Source organism: Mesocricetus auratus, unplaced genomic scaffold (assembly GCF_017639785.1).
Source record: "Mesocricetus auratus isolate SY011 unplaced genomic scaffold, BCM_Maur_2.0 Super-Scaffold_100004, whole genome shotgun sequence".
NCBI classification, from domain to species: domain Eukaryota; kingdom Metazoa; phylum Chordata; class Mammalia; order Rodentia; family Cricetidae; genus Mesocricetus; species Mesocricetus auratus.
The window spans coordinates 72,956,230-72,977,241 of record NW_024429189.1 but is presented as its reverse complement, the minus strand read 5'-3'; the positions used below and the strand labels follow the sequence as shown (position 1 = coordinate 72,977,241).

Here is a 21,012-nt window from a genome sequence, read left to right as displayed (position 1 = left end):
TTGTTCAAATATGTATCTTAGGTCCTGATGCATAGATTCTGTCACTTCTTCATTTTCAACTAAAAACCTGGAAGTTTCACATCTTTGCTACTAAATAAAAGTGCTTCAGAGTCTGGCAGGATAAGAATGTAGAAGTTCTATGTCAAAATCCCCACTCAAGTCACTATGCTAAACATTTCTGAATGTCGCTAGCCATAGCATGATAATTTTTACATAGCATATTCCTGACAAACTGAATTGTAATTATTATGCTTTCAGGGGTTTTCTAAATGCATTAATTTTTGTTCTTTTATGTAAATTCACCTATCTTTATCTAAAAGAACATTTAGTATCAATACAGTGACTTGAAGAACCTTGTAATAAGCACGGCTCTGAAATAATACTGCATTGGTAAACCATACCCTAAATGAATCTTCAAATACACAAGCTATTACATCTTTTTTAATCCTTAAAAAATGTAGTTCCATGCTCAAGTATCTTTCTGTGTTCCTACAAATAGCTAAAGATTCATTGTGCTAATTATAAAAATAAAGGTTATCTCAGTCAGAAAACAGATGTTGTTCTTTTATAGTTTTTCCATTATTCTTTTTCTACGGATGATTTTAGATATTTGTATAATTTTCACAATTAGGCTCGTTAGCCACATTGCATCAGCTTTTGCAAAATAGCTGTGCATAAAGCAGTAAGATCACTGATAAACATAACTTCTTTTATGGTAACAATATAATTAAATGTTTATTCTTAGCATAAAGTTTCCTGAAGGCTTTTAGACAGATTTTAGTTCAAAATTAGTAGCAGTGACACAAATGTGGAGCTTAGGAATACAGTTAAGTAAGAACCATGAATGAGTGAATACATTTCAGAAAATTTTGAAATCAGGCTGTGCGTGCTGTTTTACATTTAGAATTCATTAGTTTTCAGTGAATATAATCAATTTGTCACCTGTTTTATAAGCTGCTTTTAAAAAGACCTTAAAAATTGATAGCTATTATAGCCTTTTAGTGGTTTATTTATTAGTTAACTTTAGGGTGAAATAAAGAAGGAAATAACAGTGTCCAGTTAGTATTTTAAATATGCAGCACTTCCTTAATGTTAGACTGGAAATCAGTCCATCTGTCTTTTATTTATAGATAAAAGTAAATCTGACCTTTTAGATTAAGGAATACTGTCAGTTGCCTTGATAAGCTCTTGCTCAACTGAAGGTCCATGATATGAGTACTCTTCTCAGTAGAATTTATACTAAAACTGAAATGATAGGAGCCTGCTAGTTAGTATCCAAGTCTCCTTGATAGGGGAACCACATGCTTTTTCTTCATCTCCCACTTGTTCTCACCCTTTACTACCAACCCAGCCACACCCCACCCCCATCCCAACATTGTTCAGTACTCAGCACAATGAATCATTTTCAAGTTGACTCATTGTGAACTGTCTCCCAGCTGTTGGAATGTCTGGCAGACATTTTTGTTTGGGTGAAGAATAACTGGCTGAAACCCAACCTGGATGAGTTTGATATAATGGTCTTTGGCTAAAGAAATATTGAGAGGAACATGTTTCTGGCCTCTGAAGCCCCTGTTATTCCTGGAGTAGTACCATTCCCTGTGGCACAGCACTGAAAGTAAGGAATCAATCTGGATTATTTTCTCACCATTGAGTGAAGAATTGCCTTAGGAAAAATAGCCATTTGCAGATTTTATATGTATTCTATACTTAGTGTGCTCACATAACTGGAAGTTTTTTAAAGACAAAGAAAACTTTTTTACACTGTCTCCTTCACAGTCAAAGACTAGAGGCTGAAATGTCCTCCACAAAATATGCATTCCTCCTGTGGAGGAGCTTCAGAAATACTGCCTGAGGTGTGGCTAACCAACTATTTCAGCAGAATGTTTGGAAACCTAGACCACTGTGCATTTGTTTCCCTTTGAATTATGTAGTACCAACATACCCTCTTTTACTGTCCACTCTCATCATTCTTTACAAAGGCCCTTAAGAGACAGGAAAACAGTGCTAAACCCAGTAGTAATCATGAAGCTTTTGCAAAATGAAATCCTTATGGTCTCTCCTCTAACAGAAGGCATAGCACCAAGCAGGCCAGTTTTCTTGACTGCCATACATCTCCCATCTTTTTCTTCTAAAATTAGTTTTTTATACTAATGGATATTACCAGTATATAAAGTGAGAATCTCAATTTTTCAAAATTGCACAAGTAATGATTAATTTCAACAAATCTATGACTGTTGAGCAAAAATGTCATGACCTGGTGTATTAGAGGATTATGGTTCCCTGGCTATCTCCCAGTCAGAAGTTGCAGGAAATACTGAATTTCCATGAAGTAAAATAATTATAAAAGCAACTGGCTACTCAGTGGTTTTACTTTCCTGGCTATAGGGGTTTTTGAATCATTACTGTTTAGCAACTGGGTGTCCTGTGCTTAGAACCATGTTGACATATTGTTTTAATCTAGTACCAGGACATTCCCAAGCTGTTCTGTTGAGTACTGTCAGATTCATCTCTAGCTGTGTTCAGGAAGAAGTTGTTGGCCATGGGTCAGTGCTAGTCACGGTTTCTTTGCCATTGTTTTTGCTCTAGAGCCAGTGGCAGCATCTGGAAAAGGACATAGAAGACTCCAGAACTAGCCACATATTGCAGCCCCTTAGCTAGACCTCTTTATGTTTCTAATATGTCACAGAGGACTTGAACTGTCACAGGGCTGAGACCCAATCCCAGCTGATGTGCAACAGTGGAACTCTTGCCCTGCTTAACATAGTGTTGTCTGAATCCCATTGTCTGCCAAGTTCTCCTGTGGACAGGAGTAAAGTAACATGGAAAACAATGATGTGTAAGAATAAGTGTAAGCTGGGCGGTGGTAGCACATGCCTTTAATCCCAGCACTCGGGAGGCAGAGGCAGGCGGATCTTTGTGAGTTCAAGGCCAGGCTGGACCGACAGCCTCCAAGACAATACCGAGAAACCCTGTCTCGTAAAACCAAAAAAAAAAAAAAAAAAAAAAGAATAAGTGTAGCCTCATTCATTAGACCAAATGAACAGTAATTAATGTTTTCACCTTGCCTTCAACTCTTTAAATTAACATGCAATACCTATATAGATCAGATCATTCAACTAGGTGACTATTTCATCTGTTTTTCAGACTCTGGTGTTAATTAATATTTCTTATCTCCACTACAATTTGTGTTCAAGATGGTTTAGTGGTTCTGCATGGATATTTATTTTGTAATTAATTATGACATGAGTATTCCATTTCTATGTTTTTTTTTTCAGAATAAAGCAATTACTTCTCGTGTGAGAAATTTGTCTGATACAGTAGTTGGCCTGGAATCTTTTATTGGTTCAGAGAAAGAAACCAACCCATTATATAAGGATTATCATGGTAAGCATCATCTTTATCATAGATAGAGCATGTTCTGAGTGCTTCTTGAAAGTATCCTCCTGGTTTAGTCAGAGCATCTGCTATAATTTAGTGTGAATTTTATCCCACCCCATGTCTGTTAAGTACTTTCCCTCCCTGATTAATAATTCTACTTCAGCCAGTTGTCAAAGTAAGATTATAGATTATGATAACTGAAAGTAGTCAAAGCCAGGGTCTGAAGTATTATGCCAATGGTATAGAGTTTCTATGATATCAGTCATATATATTAGCCATGTTTAAAATATCCCTAATTTTAAAATCTAAAATATGAAGTGTGCTTGTCCTAAGCATTTTGAATAATGAATAATAAACTTGTAACAGCTGTATGGTAAGGTGCATTCTGGACTGAGATGTAGCTCAGTGTTAGATTATTTGCCTAATATGCACAAGATCGTGTGTTCAATCCCCAGCACTAACACCTTAAAAGGGGGTTCCGTATTACCTTGTCACCCCAACATAAACCCAGATGAGTTTATTTGACATTTTACTACATGATATTTTTGTTTTGTTTTTGATTCTGGAGATTGAACATCCAGTCGTGTATTCTAAGTATGGATTCTACCCTTCAAGACTATTCTCATCCCCCCTTTTTAAAGCTTTAAAAATACTTTGGTCATTTGGCTAATTGAAAATTTTTTAAGAAATACTATTTTCACATAAGGATTTGAAGAGTAGAAGGTTAGTAGTTATGTGATCTTATGTTTAAATCAATACAAAGTGTTATAAATAACACACCTATTATGTGTTCTAAATAATTGTAACTATTGATATTATTTTGAAACTTATACTTTGAACTTCTAGACTAAAGGTTTACCAACTCATTTTAAGTTTGCTACCTTTGTCACAACAAACTTTGTTTGCTAACATGTAAGAGTCTGTAAAAAAGGCATTAAAAGTAATAAGGTGCTTTGTATAATTGTTAGTGCTTTGAGTAGTTAGCCTTTGGATCAATATTTAAATAACATAAGCTAACAAGTCTTTTTTTAATGCTAAAAAACTGTAAGTTGTAAACCACAGTTACAGTAAAATAATGCACCTCCTGATTGCTTCCCTAATTAAATGAACATATCATATACATACAGGTTAACCCTACATCAGATTTATTTAATGCATCATTTTTCACTATGATGAGACAAGAGCTAACATAATTTGGCTATTTTAAATATATTTCTGTTATATTTTCTTTTTAAAAAATCAATTTAGATGTTACCTTAGTAAGTTATCATTTCTAAGCATTTGTTTATAAACGTACTGAAATTATGTTTCATATTCTACGTTATTTTAGTTAAAACATTTCAAAGGTTGAACTGTCATTCTTTTTGTGCTGAAATCTCTGAATCAGTAAGTTATTCTCCAGGTATAAGAGTAATTCTGATTATTTGTAAATTTTCCATTAATAAAAAGGACCTTATGATAAAATAATAAATTATATAAGGTTTCCTAACTTAAAAATTACCTAACAAGCACATATATTGTAAAGGTAAAATAAAAATGTGCTGTCCTTATCTCTAGTAAGTGTATTATACTAAATAAGTATGTATAAGATATTTTAATTTTTAAGAGCTATTGTCTTAATGAGAAGTAGGAGGTCACTATGATCAAAATACATTTTATGAAAATCTCAAATTATTTATTACAATATTATATTTAAAATGTAAGCATTCTTACTTTAGTGAATTATTTTTGAAGAAGTTGTTTGTAACAATGAAGTTAGCTGAAGGCTTACACTTTAAATCTAAACTCATACCTACATTAGTGATCATCCACATACACACACATAAGCAAGCAGTTCTGTAAATGAGATTTGTGTGCTCCAGTCTGAAATTTGCTGTCTCATAGTCTGTTTACAGGGATCAGTATCCCTGAGATGGTATTTTTAAATATGAGCTGAATCAGGCAAAAAGATGCACTGAAGAATCTTCCATGTCTTCATCTGTGGGAACTGACCCCTAGTTTAGTCAGAAACTACACAAAAGCCTTCCAGTGCCTTGTCAGGAAAGATTAGCAAGTATTTCTGCTGACGAGGCCCCGAGCTCACGATTTACCTATCGCTGCTGCAGAGCTTCTAATGGCCACATAAGGGTCTAACGTGCCATAAAAATCAGTGTTTCCGGATGGCATACAGGCTAATGTTTGATCCTAGACTGTGCTGAAATGTAGTTTTCTTCAATAGTTTCTTCAGTGTACAAAATGAAATACTTATTACTGGTGTTTTGCAGGTTATCAGTAACCCAAGAGCCTTGTTTTGTTGGCTGCTTACTGGTGCATTTAATAAAATAAAGATTGCTCAGTGGTGCTGTGGGCAGCGCACAAGGTGATAGCCATATTTGCTTACTGTAAATACGAAAGAAAATCACACGCAGACCGGCTGTAGTTTTGACAAGTATTAAGATCCCTCTTTACATCTGTACTCCTGAACCAAAGTGCAATTAGTTTTCCTCACTCGAGGATTTCTGTTTATCTTATTCTGCTTGATTACTTGAGTATAATCACACCATTTGCTTCACTGCTCCTGGTAGTCAGCTCCTGTTTTAAAGGGAGGATGCTTGTGTGTAAATTTACAGACTCTGCTGTAAGACTCTTTAATTTCTGCCTCTGATGACAGCACTTAAGGCTTCTTCTTATAATTTCCTTTCCATGAGGTTTGATCCATATACGGAAGATTCCTCGGCTTAATAACTTGACTTGTGATGAATCGGATGTCAAAGACTTAGCTTTTAAGTTAAAACGGAAGCTGTTCACCATTGAGGTAAGAGAATTTTTATGTTTTAGTTTACTGTCTTAAGGTAAATGGTCTCTCTCACCCCTGCTTTTCACTCTAATAAAACATTTAAGACACATTTGAGGCTACAAAGTAAGTGCTTTTGTTATAACAGACTAAGGTTTGGTATATTTTCCTCCATTCTGATCGTGTGTTATTTTTCAAGTACAGCAAAAAAAAAAAATTGTTTTAATAGCTGTTGAAAATAAGCTCCAAACTCAAATGATAAATACGACGTGCATCTCCAAGGCTTTCAAAGGCATTTAATTAAATGTTAATGAGCTGTGCTTACTGTGTGTGGAATATGAATGCTACCCACAACTATGTTTGGATAAGAAGAGAAGTTTCAACCCTACCTCCTAAAGTTTTTTTGTTGTTGTTGTTTGCTTGCTTTGTTTTTAAGTATTAGGGAGATTACATTTAATTTTTAAAATGTTGAGTTTTTAATTTTTAAAAGTATGAGTTACACTAGTGGCTATAAGAAAATTTTCCACATGTGGATTTTGTGACCTTTCTGCAAGCAGGATGACAGAAAGTGATACAAAGGAGTTGTTTCAGCTTAATCTTGCTAAAGAGCAAATGAACATGAACTATTAAGCAATTAGGCTTGATATATTTATCAACGAAGTAAATGTTCAGAGAGATAGTATTTGGGTGGTGTGATAGTTATCAGTATGGTTGGTGCATTTTTTTAAACAAAGACAAAAACAGCCAAACTGCCTTGACAAACCATTTTGTTTAATCTCTTTTCAAATGAAAAACTCTTAAGCAGGCCACTTGTCTTAACTGCTTGAAACCATAAAAAGAGAGAATTACCACCAATAAATTAGCATATTTTTAACTTCATCACCAAATGATGGTCAATGTGGCTTGGCATTGCTTTGGTGTTTGGGACTTCACCCTTAAAGTGACCACTTTGGCCCTTCTTTGACCCTCTGCCCTCTTTAAGCTGGCCACTTGATAAGGTAACTTAATGGCTCTCTGTCTCTTTCTCTGTCCCTTCACATTTACAAGTAGCACTAACCTATAAATCATCATAAGGGTCCTATCCTGTGACAAATTAATGTGCCCTCCTCCTAATTAATGGTCATCAGTATCCTTAATTATCTAATCCTATTGAGTGCAGTTAATAGTTAATCGGGCATCCAGTTCTTCAGGCAGGTCATCTCTGCAGGAGTGTTAGAAGTTCCTCATCTGGAGAGGTCTCTGTTCAAAAGCCACTTCGAGCCCCAAAAGGGTGTGTAGGAATAGTGATTCTTGAGCTAATTTGCCTTACTTCTCAAAGGAAACCACTGAAATGGAACCTAAGACTGTCACTGTACCAACATTGCCTCAGCTTTTCTGATGGGATGGATACCAAGTGACTTACTATCTTAAACATTTAGAGGACTAGGTTGTAGCTTATTGTCTGGCAAAAGTATGCTTGCTTTTTAAAGTTGAATTTATGTTTCAAATAAAAGAAATTTTTCCCTTCATGTGATATTCTCCCCAGTAATTTTTAAAGCATTTGTAAGGTATCATTTCTATTGTTTAGAAATTAAGCAAGAATTCCTCAATGGAAAAGTTACTGTGCCCTAAGTAGGATATGAATCCTGTTTATGACTTTACAGTGTCTTATGAGGAGCATAGAAAGGGGAAATACAGGACCTGTGTAATGTTTAGTGAGACTACTCCTTTGAATGACTGTAGGTTCTAATAGAGAGTGTTGATTACAGGCTTCTTGCTACTAAAAACTAAAAGAATCACAATTGTTGCCCTGTAGTTTGGAAGCAGGATTTGAAAACAAAACAAAAATAAAGTCACCCTTTAAATAAGTTAATATTCAGTACACTCAATCAAATCCTTGTCACTTTGACTTGATCTAGTCAGTAAAGATTTGGGGGTTTATAAAATAAAAGTTCAGGTAAAACCAATTTTAAATGGCAAACCTAATAGAAATACATAAATCTTGTTCTTTTGTTGTTGCTGTTTTGTTTTGTCTTGTCTTGTTTTTTGAGAACTAGAACTTGCTTTGTAGATTAGGCTGGCCTCGAACTCACAGAGATCCACCTCCCTCTGCCTCCCATTTGCTGGAATTAAGGGCTTGTGCCACCATGCTGGACCATAAATCTTTTTAATGTTCTGACATTTTAAAAAATGAAATGCTAGCTATACTCCTTGGAAAGTCTGAGGAGGGAATGCTCAGGGCATTTTGTGTTTACCAGAAGCAAAACCTAGCTTGGTGGGTAAATCAAAGTAACTTTTCTGATCCCATTCAGGCAGATTTATTACAAATTAGGATCTACCTGAAGTCACGTGAGTCACAAATGAAGGGTGAATGGAGACAAGAAGCAAAGGCAGTGTGGGATGGAGCAGGTACTAAATAAAGCCTGTTTAGCCATTGGTCTTTACCCGTGACAGGTGGGGCAACACAGTACTTTCTAACTTAAGTGACTCAAAGACAGAATGGTATTTTCTCCTTCTTGGTGTACATGTTGATTTTGTCTGATTCAGAAGAAAACATTTATCACAATAGATTATTATAATTCATTATAACTACAAAGCTGCTAAGTTAGACCTTATGAAAAGCACAGCAAAATCCTGGCTACAATGCTGACACTGAAGCCCTGAGTGATGACACTGCAGCTAAAGTAGCTATCTGTCATGTATGTGCCAGAATGTATGCTAGATAAAGGGATTATGAATGGAATCCTTTTTTTTTTTTTTTTTTTTTTTGGTTTTTCGAGACAGGGTTTCTCTGTGGCTTTGGAGGCTGTCCTGGAACTCACTCTGTAGACCAGGCTGGTCTCAAACTCACAGAGATCCACCTGCCTCTGCCTCCCGAGTGCTGGGATTAAAGGCATGCACCGCCAAACTGAATGAAATCTATCTGTGCGTAGCATGTAAGTCACACTATAGGTTTTGTAAGTCTGTAGTGGCCTTACTTCTGAGCTGAACTTACTGCCTACACTGAAGATCTTTTAAGTGTATCAGTTTGTTTTCTTTGATAATGTTGGTATTATCATTAACTAATTTTTCTTTATAATTATGATGAACTTTAATGCATAGTCAAGTAAATCTGGTAGGATTTGAAGTATGGCTGCATGGAATTTGATGATATAGGAACAGCATTTTACTTGAATATGATATCATTTTGATTTTGTATTTTCAGCTTTCATATTCTACTAATTGAATTTCCTAACAAATGATAATATATTAGTTGAAGCATCTACAAAATTATTACAAAAAAAAGTTTCCTTGTTATGGGGCAGTTTTTTAGCTCTAAGCATCAAAGTTTCTAGGTTCAAGTTGGGAAGTGTGACAATTGGGTTGTGCTGAAATTCACAGAAGGTACATCCAGTAACTACAAATGCATGGGATCAGTCAAGTCGCAATCACCATAATTAATATATCTGGAGTCTTATAGAGTGAGTATTGAGAGCAGACTCTATCAAAGCAAATTAAAATTATCAAGACTGACTTGTGATACTCTGAAACCAGTTCAGAATATGAGACCTCGGTAACTCTCCAGTCACCAAGGCTTTTTTCTCACAAAATAATTGGCCAACCAGTTATTATAAACTAGCTATTCTTTGTGCACCTACTAAATAGATTCATTCTTAACTATTAATACCAAAATTGCATGTGCTATTGGTGTTAGTTAGCTTAATAATAAGAACTTGATGTAACTTCATAGACTTACCTGAAATGTTTACAATTTGCAAAGTATAAAGCCCCACGCACTATCTGTTAGTCACTGTGACAGCATTAACAACTCAGAATGTTGCATGATATCATCAGCCCTAGATTTACTTCTCTGGATTTATTTTCTATGGCCTTTCCAGTTTTTTAATGAGAAATAAGAGGATAAACTATGTTTAATATACTCAAAGATAAAGAGAGAGAGAAGGGAAACTTGCTTATCAATTCACAGAGGTGTTACTGAAATAATACATTCATAAACGTCCACCTTGGAAGCCTTATTAAGTGATAGTGTCATGGCCATATAGTCTAATTAATGTAACTTTTCTAATAATACTGTCCTTGATAAATATCCGTTACTGTTTAAGTTACCTTGTGTTCATAAGTAAACTGCCAGTACCAAAACTAAAATATTAATTATAGGTGTCTATTCATCTGAATGCAATCTTACTTGTCAAAAGTAAACTGAAGAGAAGGGAATGGTACATGTCAAAGCCGGATGTGACCACACCTGTAACCCTAACACTGGGAGGGCAGAGACAGATGGATCCCAGAGGGTCACTGGCTGGCCTGTCTTGCCTAAAGTGAGAGCTCCAAGTTCATTGAGATACCTTGTCTCAAAGCATAAGGAGGCAAAGAAATAGAGGAAAATGTCTGTTCATATACACCAGCGCGCTCTCTCTCTCTCTCTCTCTCTCTCTCTCTCTCTCTCTCTCTCTCTCTCTCTCTCTCTCTCTCTCTCTCTCTCTCTCTCTCTCACCCACTCACACACACACACCAAAATTGGCGTACTGTAACAAACAGTAGAATGTAATTTTATATGTTCCCATTTTAAATGTACTATACTCATATTTTCACTTAATTCTTTAGTCATATAGGCATACAGCAGTGTCACAGATTCTCAGAATCTCTAGTTTATTTATATATAGTATATTAACTATATATATTTTACATTGCCATAGTGAACCTATCAAAAGTGCATACCATCTAAAGGGAACACAGTTGTGAGAATCTGTCTAATCCTATTCCTTCCAACTTTGGAATCTTAATTAGAAGAGATGGGGGGACATCATTTAACTAAATTCTTGTCATGAATCTGTAGCAAAAGGTATAATCCTCAATTGGGCCAATTAGTGAACCCCATAGTTAGCTGTGCTGCAGTGAACAATTTGATTAGATCTGACACCGTCCTAGTTCCCACTGTTGTTTTGCCAGGTATGATGGTCAGACTTCAAAGAGCCAAAGGCATCAGCAGGGCAAGGTTTGGAGGCCAGCTTAGGTCCGGTAGTTAATCTCTCTGCTAAAACCACTGCAGCTCTCACACAAAACAAGCTTACACGACACAATCATGCGGTAGTAAAGTTAGAGTTGAGTCATGCCAATTTGCCTTTGATTTTTTGATGATTGACCAAAGATGGCTGCATGATTAGACATATGCTAAAAGTACACTGATTAGATAATTTCTCAAAATATTTGAAGTGTTTTTTTACTTTCTACATAAATGTTGTGAAAACTTAGTCCTTTTGATCAGCTCTTAAGTGAAATGGTGCTACGTTGAGGAAGAATGTGGTTTTTTTTTTCTTTTCCTGGCAGCTTTAATACCAAACTTTTCACTTAGTGTTTCATCTAAGTTTCTTTACATTAATAGTTCCTTAAGGAAAATGTAAAGGGAAATTGTTTCTAAGTGGTAAGCATTTTAAAAATCTATTAAGCATGTTGAAAGGAAAAAAAACATTTTTTCCCTTAGTCATTTATGCTCGCTGACAATTTTTCTGAAATTTCCTTATAATTGTTTTCCACTTACATGTTAAGTAAAGTGCCCTTTCTAGGATGAGATTGTGTAAGTGTTCTTTTCTCTGCATTCTGATTTGTTGAAATATTGCAGTAATAGTGACATGTTTCCATTCTGAGAAAAGCCTAAGGCTGCTTTAGTATTATTCCAAATGATTGAAACTGCCATCTTGCTGACTTTCCCTCGGGCAGCATGAAGCCTGTTTGCTTTTGTGTTCATTTCACATGCTTCCTGTGAGTTTGGCTGGCAGAACTTTATTGCTTCATTTGGCAAAGCAAAATCAGTTCATGTTTGACTATTAGATGTCTTCAAGTCTCTGCGTGGTTATCAATACCAAGACTGTTCAATTTATAATTACTCGCAGCAAATGAATTCTATTTTTTATGTCTCAAAATATCTTATAATATCTTTATTGTAAATGAGTTTATATAAAGCGCTTTAATTCATAAATTCAGCCCAGAATCTACTGTTTCGTATTTACCTTGTTTTGGGCAGTACTGGGGATCAAACCCAGGGCCTTGCACATGCTAAGCAAGCACAATCCCCAGGTCCCTGTGCTATTTCTTATATTTATTCTTGACTATATTTTGGGAAAGAAATTTGAACATGATATAGTTGGTTATTTCACAAAGCCAAATTCAAATGTTTTAAAGCCTGTTAGCACTCTTCAGTCATGAGTCCATGAAGATCCCCCAGTGCATGTAGTCTAGCTGTCTCATGAGACCATGCTAGAACTGTCTAAAGCTGCAAAAAGAGACAAAAATCTCTTCTCCTTCCTAAAGTTGGCAGGCATGGACAGTTCTGCAAATGCATTCTGTAATTGGTTCCACGAAAATTATATTTCAGTACTTTAAGTAAGGAATTTCTTAAAGCTTCAAAGAACTACTGTAGCGGAATTTACCCCGTTTACACAATAGCTTTGAAACACTTCCTCCCACAATGTGTCATTTATGTGTCAGAGGAAGACAGAAAAAGAAAACAAGTGATGGCAAATCACACCTGTCCTATTTCCCTGCCAGGTTGTATTTTTAAATTTCTAGAACACAAGAACATATATTCTACCAATGTGTCCTCCAGTGTGCCTCAGAAATTCATGCTTAACAAATATGGTCTCTGTGAGCTTATGGCCCAGGGAAATTTGACCTCAAACTTTACTAAATTAGTCATTGCATCACTATTCTTGCAAGCAAATGTCCAAAGTGTTCAACCTTCTAGACCTTCCAAGATCTTTTCACATCATTTGACTGTGGTGATAACGAGTTTGTTTCCTTCCTTTGAGAACATTCACTGGCCCATTGGAAATGTGAAGTTATTTGTAAGCACATACCCTATTTTAATTTTGTTTTGTATTGCTTAACAGCTCCTTTGTTTAGTTCCTCAATTTATCACTAAAATCTTAGGTACCCAGAAGAAGGGATGTAGTCTGTCCTCTTTACAACTAAATCCTCAACATACATATTTATTAGTTCCATAAATATTTGCTTAATGTTAAACTATTTTTTAAAGTAACTTAGAAACAAGGTTTTAGAAGCATGTATTTTATACATTTATTCTAGGCATTGTTTATGCTTTTACATACAGCGCCATGTTTAACTGCTACTTTAGCCTCACAGGGCTCTTGCACACGCACCAGTGTGCATGCTTTGCTGTAAAAAGATAAAAGATATGGAGAGTTACATAACCATCCCTAAGCCACACTCCTGTGGTTATTCATAGTAAATCTTAATCTTCTGCCTCCTTGTGCAGAATTACACTGGAAAGCTATCAAGCTTAGGAGCTCTCCGTATCTTTTACCTTTTTACAGAAAGGCATGCACACTGGTGTGTGTGCAAGAGCCCTGTGAGGCTAAAGTAGCAGTTAAACATGGCGCTGTATGTAAAAGCATAAACAATGCCTAGAATAAACGTATCAAATATGTGTTTCTAAACCTTGTTTCCAAGTTACTTTGAAAATACTGATTTGCTCATAATTGGTTAACATGTTTCTATATTTTATGTTTTTCTAAATTTTTAAGTGTTATCTTTGGAGCATCAAATATTATCCTGTGAGATAATTAAGGCATGTGTAACTTGTGAGTTAATTAAGGATCTACCAAATTCAGTTTTTCAGATCATCAATTTTTAACCTCACCTTTCAAGATTAAGTTCTAGTAAAAGTTTGACTGGTTGTTTATTTAAAGGTATTCTTTTGCAAATTTTTCTTGAGGTTATTTTAATACTGTCTTTAAGTAAAATTAAGCAATAAATCCTGTGATAGCAAAATATTAATCTTACTGATTAACTAATATTCCTAAAAATTTTATGCCATTGAAAACTATGAAAACACTTGCATTCATTAAGAAAACTTGATATTAGTTGGGTATAATGGGGACTCCTTCAATCAAAGCACTCAGGAAGCAGGTAGATCTCTGTGAGTTCAAGGTTTAGATAAACATCATAATAAAAACTCTTGGTACAGTTAGAGTTCTGTTGTACATATATTGTGCCAGAAACCAGAATTCTATAATTAATGAACTCCAAACCCTGATACATAATAAGTTAAGACTTAAAAGTAAAACTAATGACAAAACATATTTTTCTTTATAGTAATTTTAACATACATAAATTTTACATGTTTAAGATATTTTTTAGGCAAAGTCATTTTCTAACTTAAAAACTGAAATTGCAAAATATGGAATTTAGTCCAGTGATAGTATACTTACCTAGCACACATAAGACCCATACCCAGAATACCAATTAATGCTTGTCATTTTGTAAGGCTAGACCAATAAGTATGTTCAGTACCTCTTAGCTTCTTCTCTCGGTATTTGGACATCCAGAAACAACTCTCCATGCTTAACTTGACACGATAGAGAAAGAAATGTATGTGTGCTATCATAACTAATAACCAGGAGCTAAAGAAATGACTCAGTGTTTAAGAGCTCTGCCTGCTCTTCCAGAGGGCCCAGGTTCCATTCTCAACACCCATGTGGTGGCTCACAACTGTCAGTAACTCCAGATCCAGGACATCTGACATCTTCTGGCCTCCATGAGCATCGGGCATGCACATGATGCACAGACACCCATGCAGGCAAGCGCCATACATGTAAAATAGTAACAATAAACAAAATACGTTTTAAAACAAGATTAATTTCTAATTTATACCAAACAAATTCTTCTAGATTAAGAAAAAATTACAAGCTGGACATGATGATAAACACGTGTAATTCCAATACACCTGTAATTTAGGAGGCAAAGACAAGAGGGTTTGAGACTAGCCTGAGCTACATAGAGTAAAACAACAAACAGATCAGATAAAGTAGTGTCCCATAGTTTGGGTTTAAACGTCAAATATATAATAACAAAGTACCCATTAAAGCCATGTAGCCCTGATTGTTCTATAAAACTCTAAGACTGGCCTTGAAATGGTATGAGCCCATGTCCATACTGATTTTCTCTGCTTGTTATCTGGCTCTTGGTTTCCACTCTGCACTGTTCTGTCTTTGCTGCGACACTTCAGTGTAGTGAAAACATCAGGTATTTCTGCAGTTCTTTTTACAAAGTGTTTAAGCTTTAAGAACATGTGGGGTTGTTTTTAGGGTATATTAAGTGCTATAAACTTAGGTCTGTCTGATGCATCATCTCCACTTCTTCACACTTCAACACCTAATTGTGTTTGTTGGTGTTCACTAAATACTGAGTGAACGGATGGATGAGTAAATGCCCTCCTGACACTTCACTATAGCAGTTTCAGCATTACAGACTCTGTGAGATGGTCTATAAACTAGCACACTTGCCTGGCATAGTTAATATACCACTAAGGTTTTGATTAGCAAAGCTACTTTCAACACATAGCAGGTAATATAATGAATTTTTGTCAATAAAATGAAGTAGAAATATGCTCAAAATACCAGTAGTCAATGAGGAAAAGGTTTTTAATTGAAAATGCATAATTGATATACTTATCTGAATTACTGCTTCATTGTGGTCATCTTGTCAAATGTGAATTTTATTTGGATGCTTCATCTTGAAAGATTTAGGCATGGTGGTGCACACCTTTACTCCTAGTACTCAGAAGGCAAAGGTAGGCAGATCTTTCTTCTGAGTTCAAAGTCAGACTGGTCTACATAGCAAATTCCAAGCCAGCTAGAGCTAGAAAGAAAAGAAAAGAAAAGAAAGAAAGAAAGAAAGAAAGAAAGAAAGAAAGAAAGAAAGAAAGAAAGAAAGAAAGAAAGAAAGAAGTTTAATAGTACATATTTCAAATTCACGAAGGCCATTATGAATTGCCAATTCCATTCCTTATGTGAGCTGATGGATTTAATCTGTATTGTAAAACAAAATGGGAATCATTTATAATTCCTTCATTTCAAGACCTGTTTTCCAGCCTACTTTGACCCATTGGTTCCCTGTTGATAGTCCTAGTTTTCTGTGGCAAATATTGTCCAATTTTATTGTCTATGTTTTCCTGGCTTTTAAAAGAAAAAAATGTAGATTTGTAGAACTAGTGACATACTGGGTGAGAAAATTATATAAAACAGAATTAGAATGCAGCATTTTAAATATTCTGCAGTTTTCATGTGCTTTTATGGTAAAATGACTCTTATCACACCCATAATGTGGGAATCTATAACTATCTATCAAAGAATCATCCTGTTGACTGTCTTGGTGCACATACGAGGCAGCCAAAGCATACCTTTAGTTTGGCTACTTAAGAATTTCATTTTAGGAAGCTATCCTGATCTGCATAAAAATTTAAATGAGGACAATTATTATAAAAAAAGACTTATAATGTAATTCATAACAACTCGATTCAACCGATGATTTGATTTAAAATAAAAAAAACAGAACATATGTAAAGGTATTTGGGAAATCTGATCTACATATTTCTTCATAGCATCTTGTTTATGCTCAGCTTTGCTTTAATGTTCTGTGTTTATAATATTCCTGTTTCCCATTTATTTGAAGATTTCTTATGCCTGGTCCTGTGTACAGTGTAAGGAGATAAAACCACCTATGCCCCTATTGCAGCTATGACCCATGGTCCAATTCTAGCCCTACTGTTGTAAACTGTACTGGATGTTATGAGGTCAATAGGTTTTGCCATGCTTCCTCTATCCTACATAATTAAAATAAAATTTATGTTTTCTGAGGCCAGCAATATTTACTTTCTGTTTATTGTCAGAAAAGTGAAGAATTTCCGTTTTAGTGTTTTAAACAAATTTCACTGAAAGAATTGACAGTTGGAGAATATGATTTGTAGTCTTTAAATTCAGCTCTATTTGAATATCAGTGAACTCAAAATCCGTTGATTTGTAGTTTGTACTTGTAAAATCAATAAGCTTTTTCAGAAAATACGTACCTTTTCTTAAGCTGCACTCCCATGTTGTGAATTTTTTTTTAATTTCATAAAAGGTTGGAACTGAAGGAGAGTTGAGAGGCTTAAAGCCAGCTTGCTGTGTGTGTTTTTCTGTGTGATTTTATGGTACTCACTGTCTTAGAGAGGCACTAATTTCTCCCATGGTTATTCAGATACTGAAGCAGCCTCTTATCCATTAGGCTAACTTTGCTCTCAAGGTACACATAAAGAGCTATTTTTAGACACTACAAATAACTAATATATGAAGAACAATTATTACCTTTATATGTGTCTTCCTTCTATTAGTCCTTACATCAAAACAAACATCTTATAGTATTTGTAGTGCTTATTATAAAGTAAGTAAGAGTATTAACCATGAAATCTGTAAAATGTAAGCAACATTCCTTCAAGGAACTCTTTAAAGCACTAACTTACAATATCAATCATTTTAAATTCTGAAGTTAAAAAGCTTTGTCATAAATTATAGGTTTATACAATTTAGGTATTGATATGAACTATCAATAGCCAGTTCTATTGGTATACATCATACAGATTCCTTTCAATTATTGAAAATGATAAAAAATCAATATTAAATATAATATTTTATACTTCTCATTATACTGTCTTTGATATAACTTTATCGTACAGTGAGTAAGACAAAATGTACTTAAATTAAGAGGTATAAGTACATATTTCTAAGAAGCATTCATTTTATTGGCAGAAATACTCAAGCCCACATGTGTCTAGGATGAAGAGTCAAAACAGTAGACACTGTGGATCTAGAACTTTAACTTTCTGTCTTTTTAACTGTAGAAATTTCTTAAAATATTGAAACATTATATTCAGGCTTAAAATGTAATTGTCATTTTGTTAAAAAGTAATATTGGCACTAGTTAGGTTAATTTTAAGTTATAATTAGCTAAACTTGAGTATTTTAGCATTTTAGTTAAACATTTTAAAATAGGGCATTTTATTTCAATGAAATTGTTTGTATTTAAGTTAATGCAAATTATTGGATTTTTAATAAATATGTAAGAACTAGCTTATCAGTGTTTGAAATTTATTTTAAAATTAGGCAAAGCAAAACTTCTTTTCAAAGGTGATTATAATGTAGAATAGAGAAGATGATTACATGAAACCACACAAAAAGGACTCAACAGTGTTTTCAGCTTAATAAAAATGTTGTAAAAATACTTGTAAGCTTGAAAATCACACTAGCTATTCTTGTTTCAAATTCTGTTTCATATATTGTTCTGTATGATTTTATAATAAACAGATTACTCCTTGAACAGGAATTAAGAATAAAGCTGCCAGGAAGGGGTTTTGTTGTCAGAGTAGTTCCCGCCTCATGTTTTGTAAGAGATTTCATGGTCCCATTGTAAAGAGTAGATGATTTAAAACGTGTTCCCAAGATAAACTTTCCCATTGTCATTAATGAGGATGGATAATACTGAGTGACAAGTGCATTAGGAATGACACAGAAAGAGCTGTTAGATTTGTCAGAGCGTATCACTTCAGGCACTGACACTTGAGGACATTCCTTTTGCGGATGGGGGGGCTGATTTAAAGATAGCAAAGTTTGTGTTTGCTAACAGAATAATGCGTTTTATCATTTCTAAGTGTATGTCTTCCCGGTGCTTAGAAGCTATCTGAAACATTACTTGGATTGGATAAGTCTGTCTATATATGAAGTTCTTGCTTTTATCCTTATTTCCTATGAAAGTCATCAAACTACACAAGATTTTAGTGTGTTTAAATATTCCAACAAACTAAGTTTTCTCTTTTAAAAAGTTATTTTTGGACTATTTAACTAAAAGAAGAAAACTAAAATGATAACAATTTTTTAAATGTTGCTGCCTTATTCCCATTTCTAAAAGGATATTCATTATTCTAAGTTATATTGAAAATGAACATTTTGAGTGAGAAAGTGTGTGTGAATCTAAGTTACTTCTCCATAAATACACTGCTGTATAGAAGTATTTTAGTCAGTGGTAATATTTCTAATTATAGTAATAATACAGTTAATAACATGTGACTTTGCTGGTACTTAAAAGTAATTACCAACTAACTACAAGATGCTTCTCAGTTTTGATTTTGATTATATAATTAGACATTTTTTTCTTTGATTCATCTTTATTGCTGCCAACCAAATTTTGTCTCTGTGCACCTTTTGGCAGTAATAATGACTGAGCCTTTGTTTGGGTTCAAGATTTCCCAAGCAGCTGTGTGGTGCTGGGATAAACTATCTATCATGATTGCATAACACCAGTGTGTTCCAAGCAAACCACCCTATGACTGAAATTATACTTGACAGTTTACCTCCTCTTGATGAGCCTGAGGTGAGCATAGCTGCTGACTGTCCCTGGGAGAACATGGTGACTACTCCATATGTTAGGGAAGGTCCTTCTATTTGTGACACAGGACTTGAGCTCTCCCTGTAATCATGTTCTTCCCCTTCCCCCCTCTCTATTTTATTTCAGTGTGTGTGTGTGTGTGTGTGTGTGTATGTGTTTTGTATTGTTTGAGGATGTGGGCGAGTGAACCCAGGGCCTCGTGCATGCCATGGAAGTGCTTTACCACAATATAGTTTTCTACATTTTATTAGTATCATTCCACCACTATAAATACTGCCATATAAGTTTCACTGTGAACTTTAAAACTATATTCATTGTTTAAGATATCTGTGCTTCCTAAAATGTTCTATTTTTGCATCAGTTATCAAGTATCTGTGGTTTTCTATTAGTATTTGAGTCTTACAAAATTTTATTGGTTCATAACTTCTCGAGATCGCTCTTTCTGTTTCATTGATTGGCTGGATCTTGATGGTTTTGAGACATAATCTCACTATATAGTCCAGACTTGCCTGAAGCCCATGGTGAACCTCCTGTCCCAGCTCCGCATAGACTGGGATTAGAACAGCCATAACTGGTTTTCAGTATTTGTATATTGGGAAAACATTTCTCAGAAAAATTTTCTTATTATTAGCTTTAAGCTGTTTTTCACAATAAGTTTGAAATTCGTTAAAAATTTGAAAATATTTTGAAGATAATAAATTGAATGCTATACAAAAAATAACATTTTATGGTTGCATATATAGACTTAATTATCCTTTTTTTTACTATTGGTAACTGAAGTCTGGGTCCAATGTATACAGATTGGGAGTGGAAATTAAGGTTAAATAAAGGTATTTGAAATTTAAAGTATTTTTAAACCATGCATAAATTAAATTTTTTATAAAATAGAGTCTAGACTGGGGAAATGGCTTAGTAGTTAAGAGCATTTGTTGCTCTTGCAGAAGACACAGTTCAGTTCCCTACACCCACATGGTGGCTTTACAACTGCATATAACTTCAATTCCAGAGGATCCAGTACCTTCCCTCTTCTGGATTCATGGATACCAGACATACATGTAGTATGCATATACATGTATATACACAAAATCCATAAGTCTTTTTTAATAAAACATATTTTAATTGTGCTACATATTTGATATTCATGTGACTGGAAAGTTTGTCTGAATTCTATTAGGTCATTAGAGCAGGCAGTTAATCAGTCTATCCCTACTTTTCCCATATTTCATGTGTGTGTGCCTGCATGTTCAGGTCAGAGGTCAGCATCGATGTCTTCCTCTTTTATGAGATAATCTCTCACTGAAGCTGGAGCACACTGACTCAGAACAACACTGGCTGCCAGCAAGCCGCAGGGATCCTCCTATCTCCACCTCCCCAGCACTGGGATTATAAATGCATGCTGCCATGCCTGACCTTTATGTGGGTGCTGGGAGGGTCAAACCCAAGTCACCATGCATGCCAAGCACTTTACTGACCAAACCATCTCCCACTCACCCTTTATTTTAATTAAAATTGCTTATTCTCTAAGAATCATTTTATTTTAGTGCAGACAATAGTCTTATAATCCCGGGGAATAGTTGGTAGTATAATTTTAATCATTCTACACTATTTCTTTCTCTAAAGCAACCCCTGTTAAATAATCATCAAATGTATTTGTAAATTAATGTTGT

At 34.8% G+C, this 21,012-nt stretch overlaps 1 protein-coding gene across 2 annotated transcripts in view; it reads left to right on the top strand.

Moving 5' to 3' along the window:
- Nucleotides 1-21,012, top strand: part of Elp4 (elongator acetyltransferase complex subunit 4) — a 197,940-nt gene that overhangs the window by 65,577 nt on the left and 111,351 nt on the right. For both annotated transcript variants that reach the window (XM_040745959.1, XM_040745958.1), the window contains exons 8-9: nucleotides 3,276-3,384; nucleotides 6,066-6,172. In XM_040745959.1, coding sequence (XP_040601893.1) covers nucleotides 3,276-3,384; nucleotides 6,066-6,172 — 216 coding nt within the window. The remainder of the gene's footprint in view (nucleotides 1-3,275; nucleotides 3,385-6,065; nucleotides 6,173-21,012) is intronic.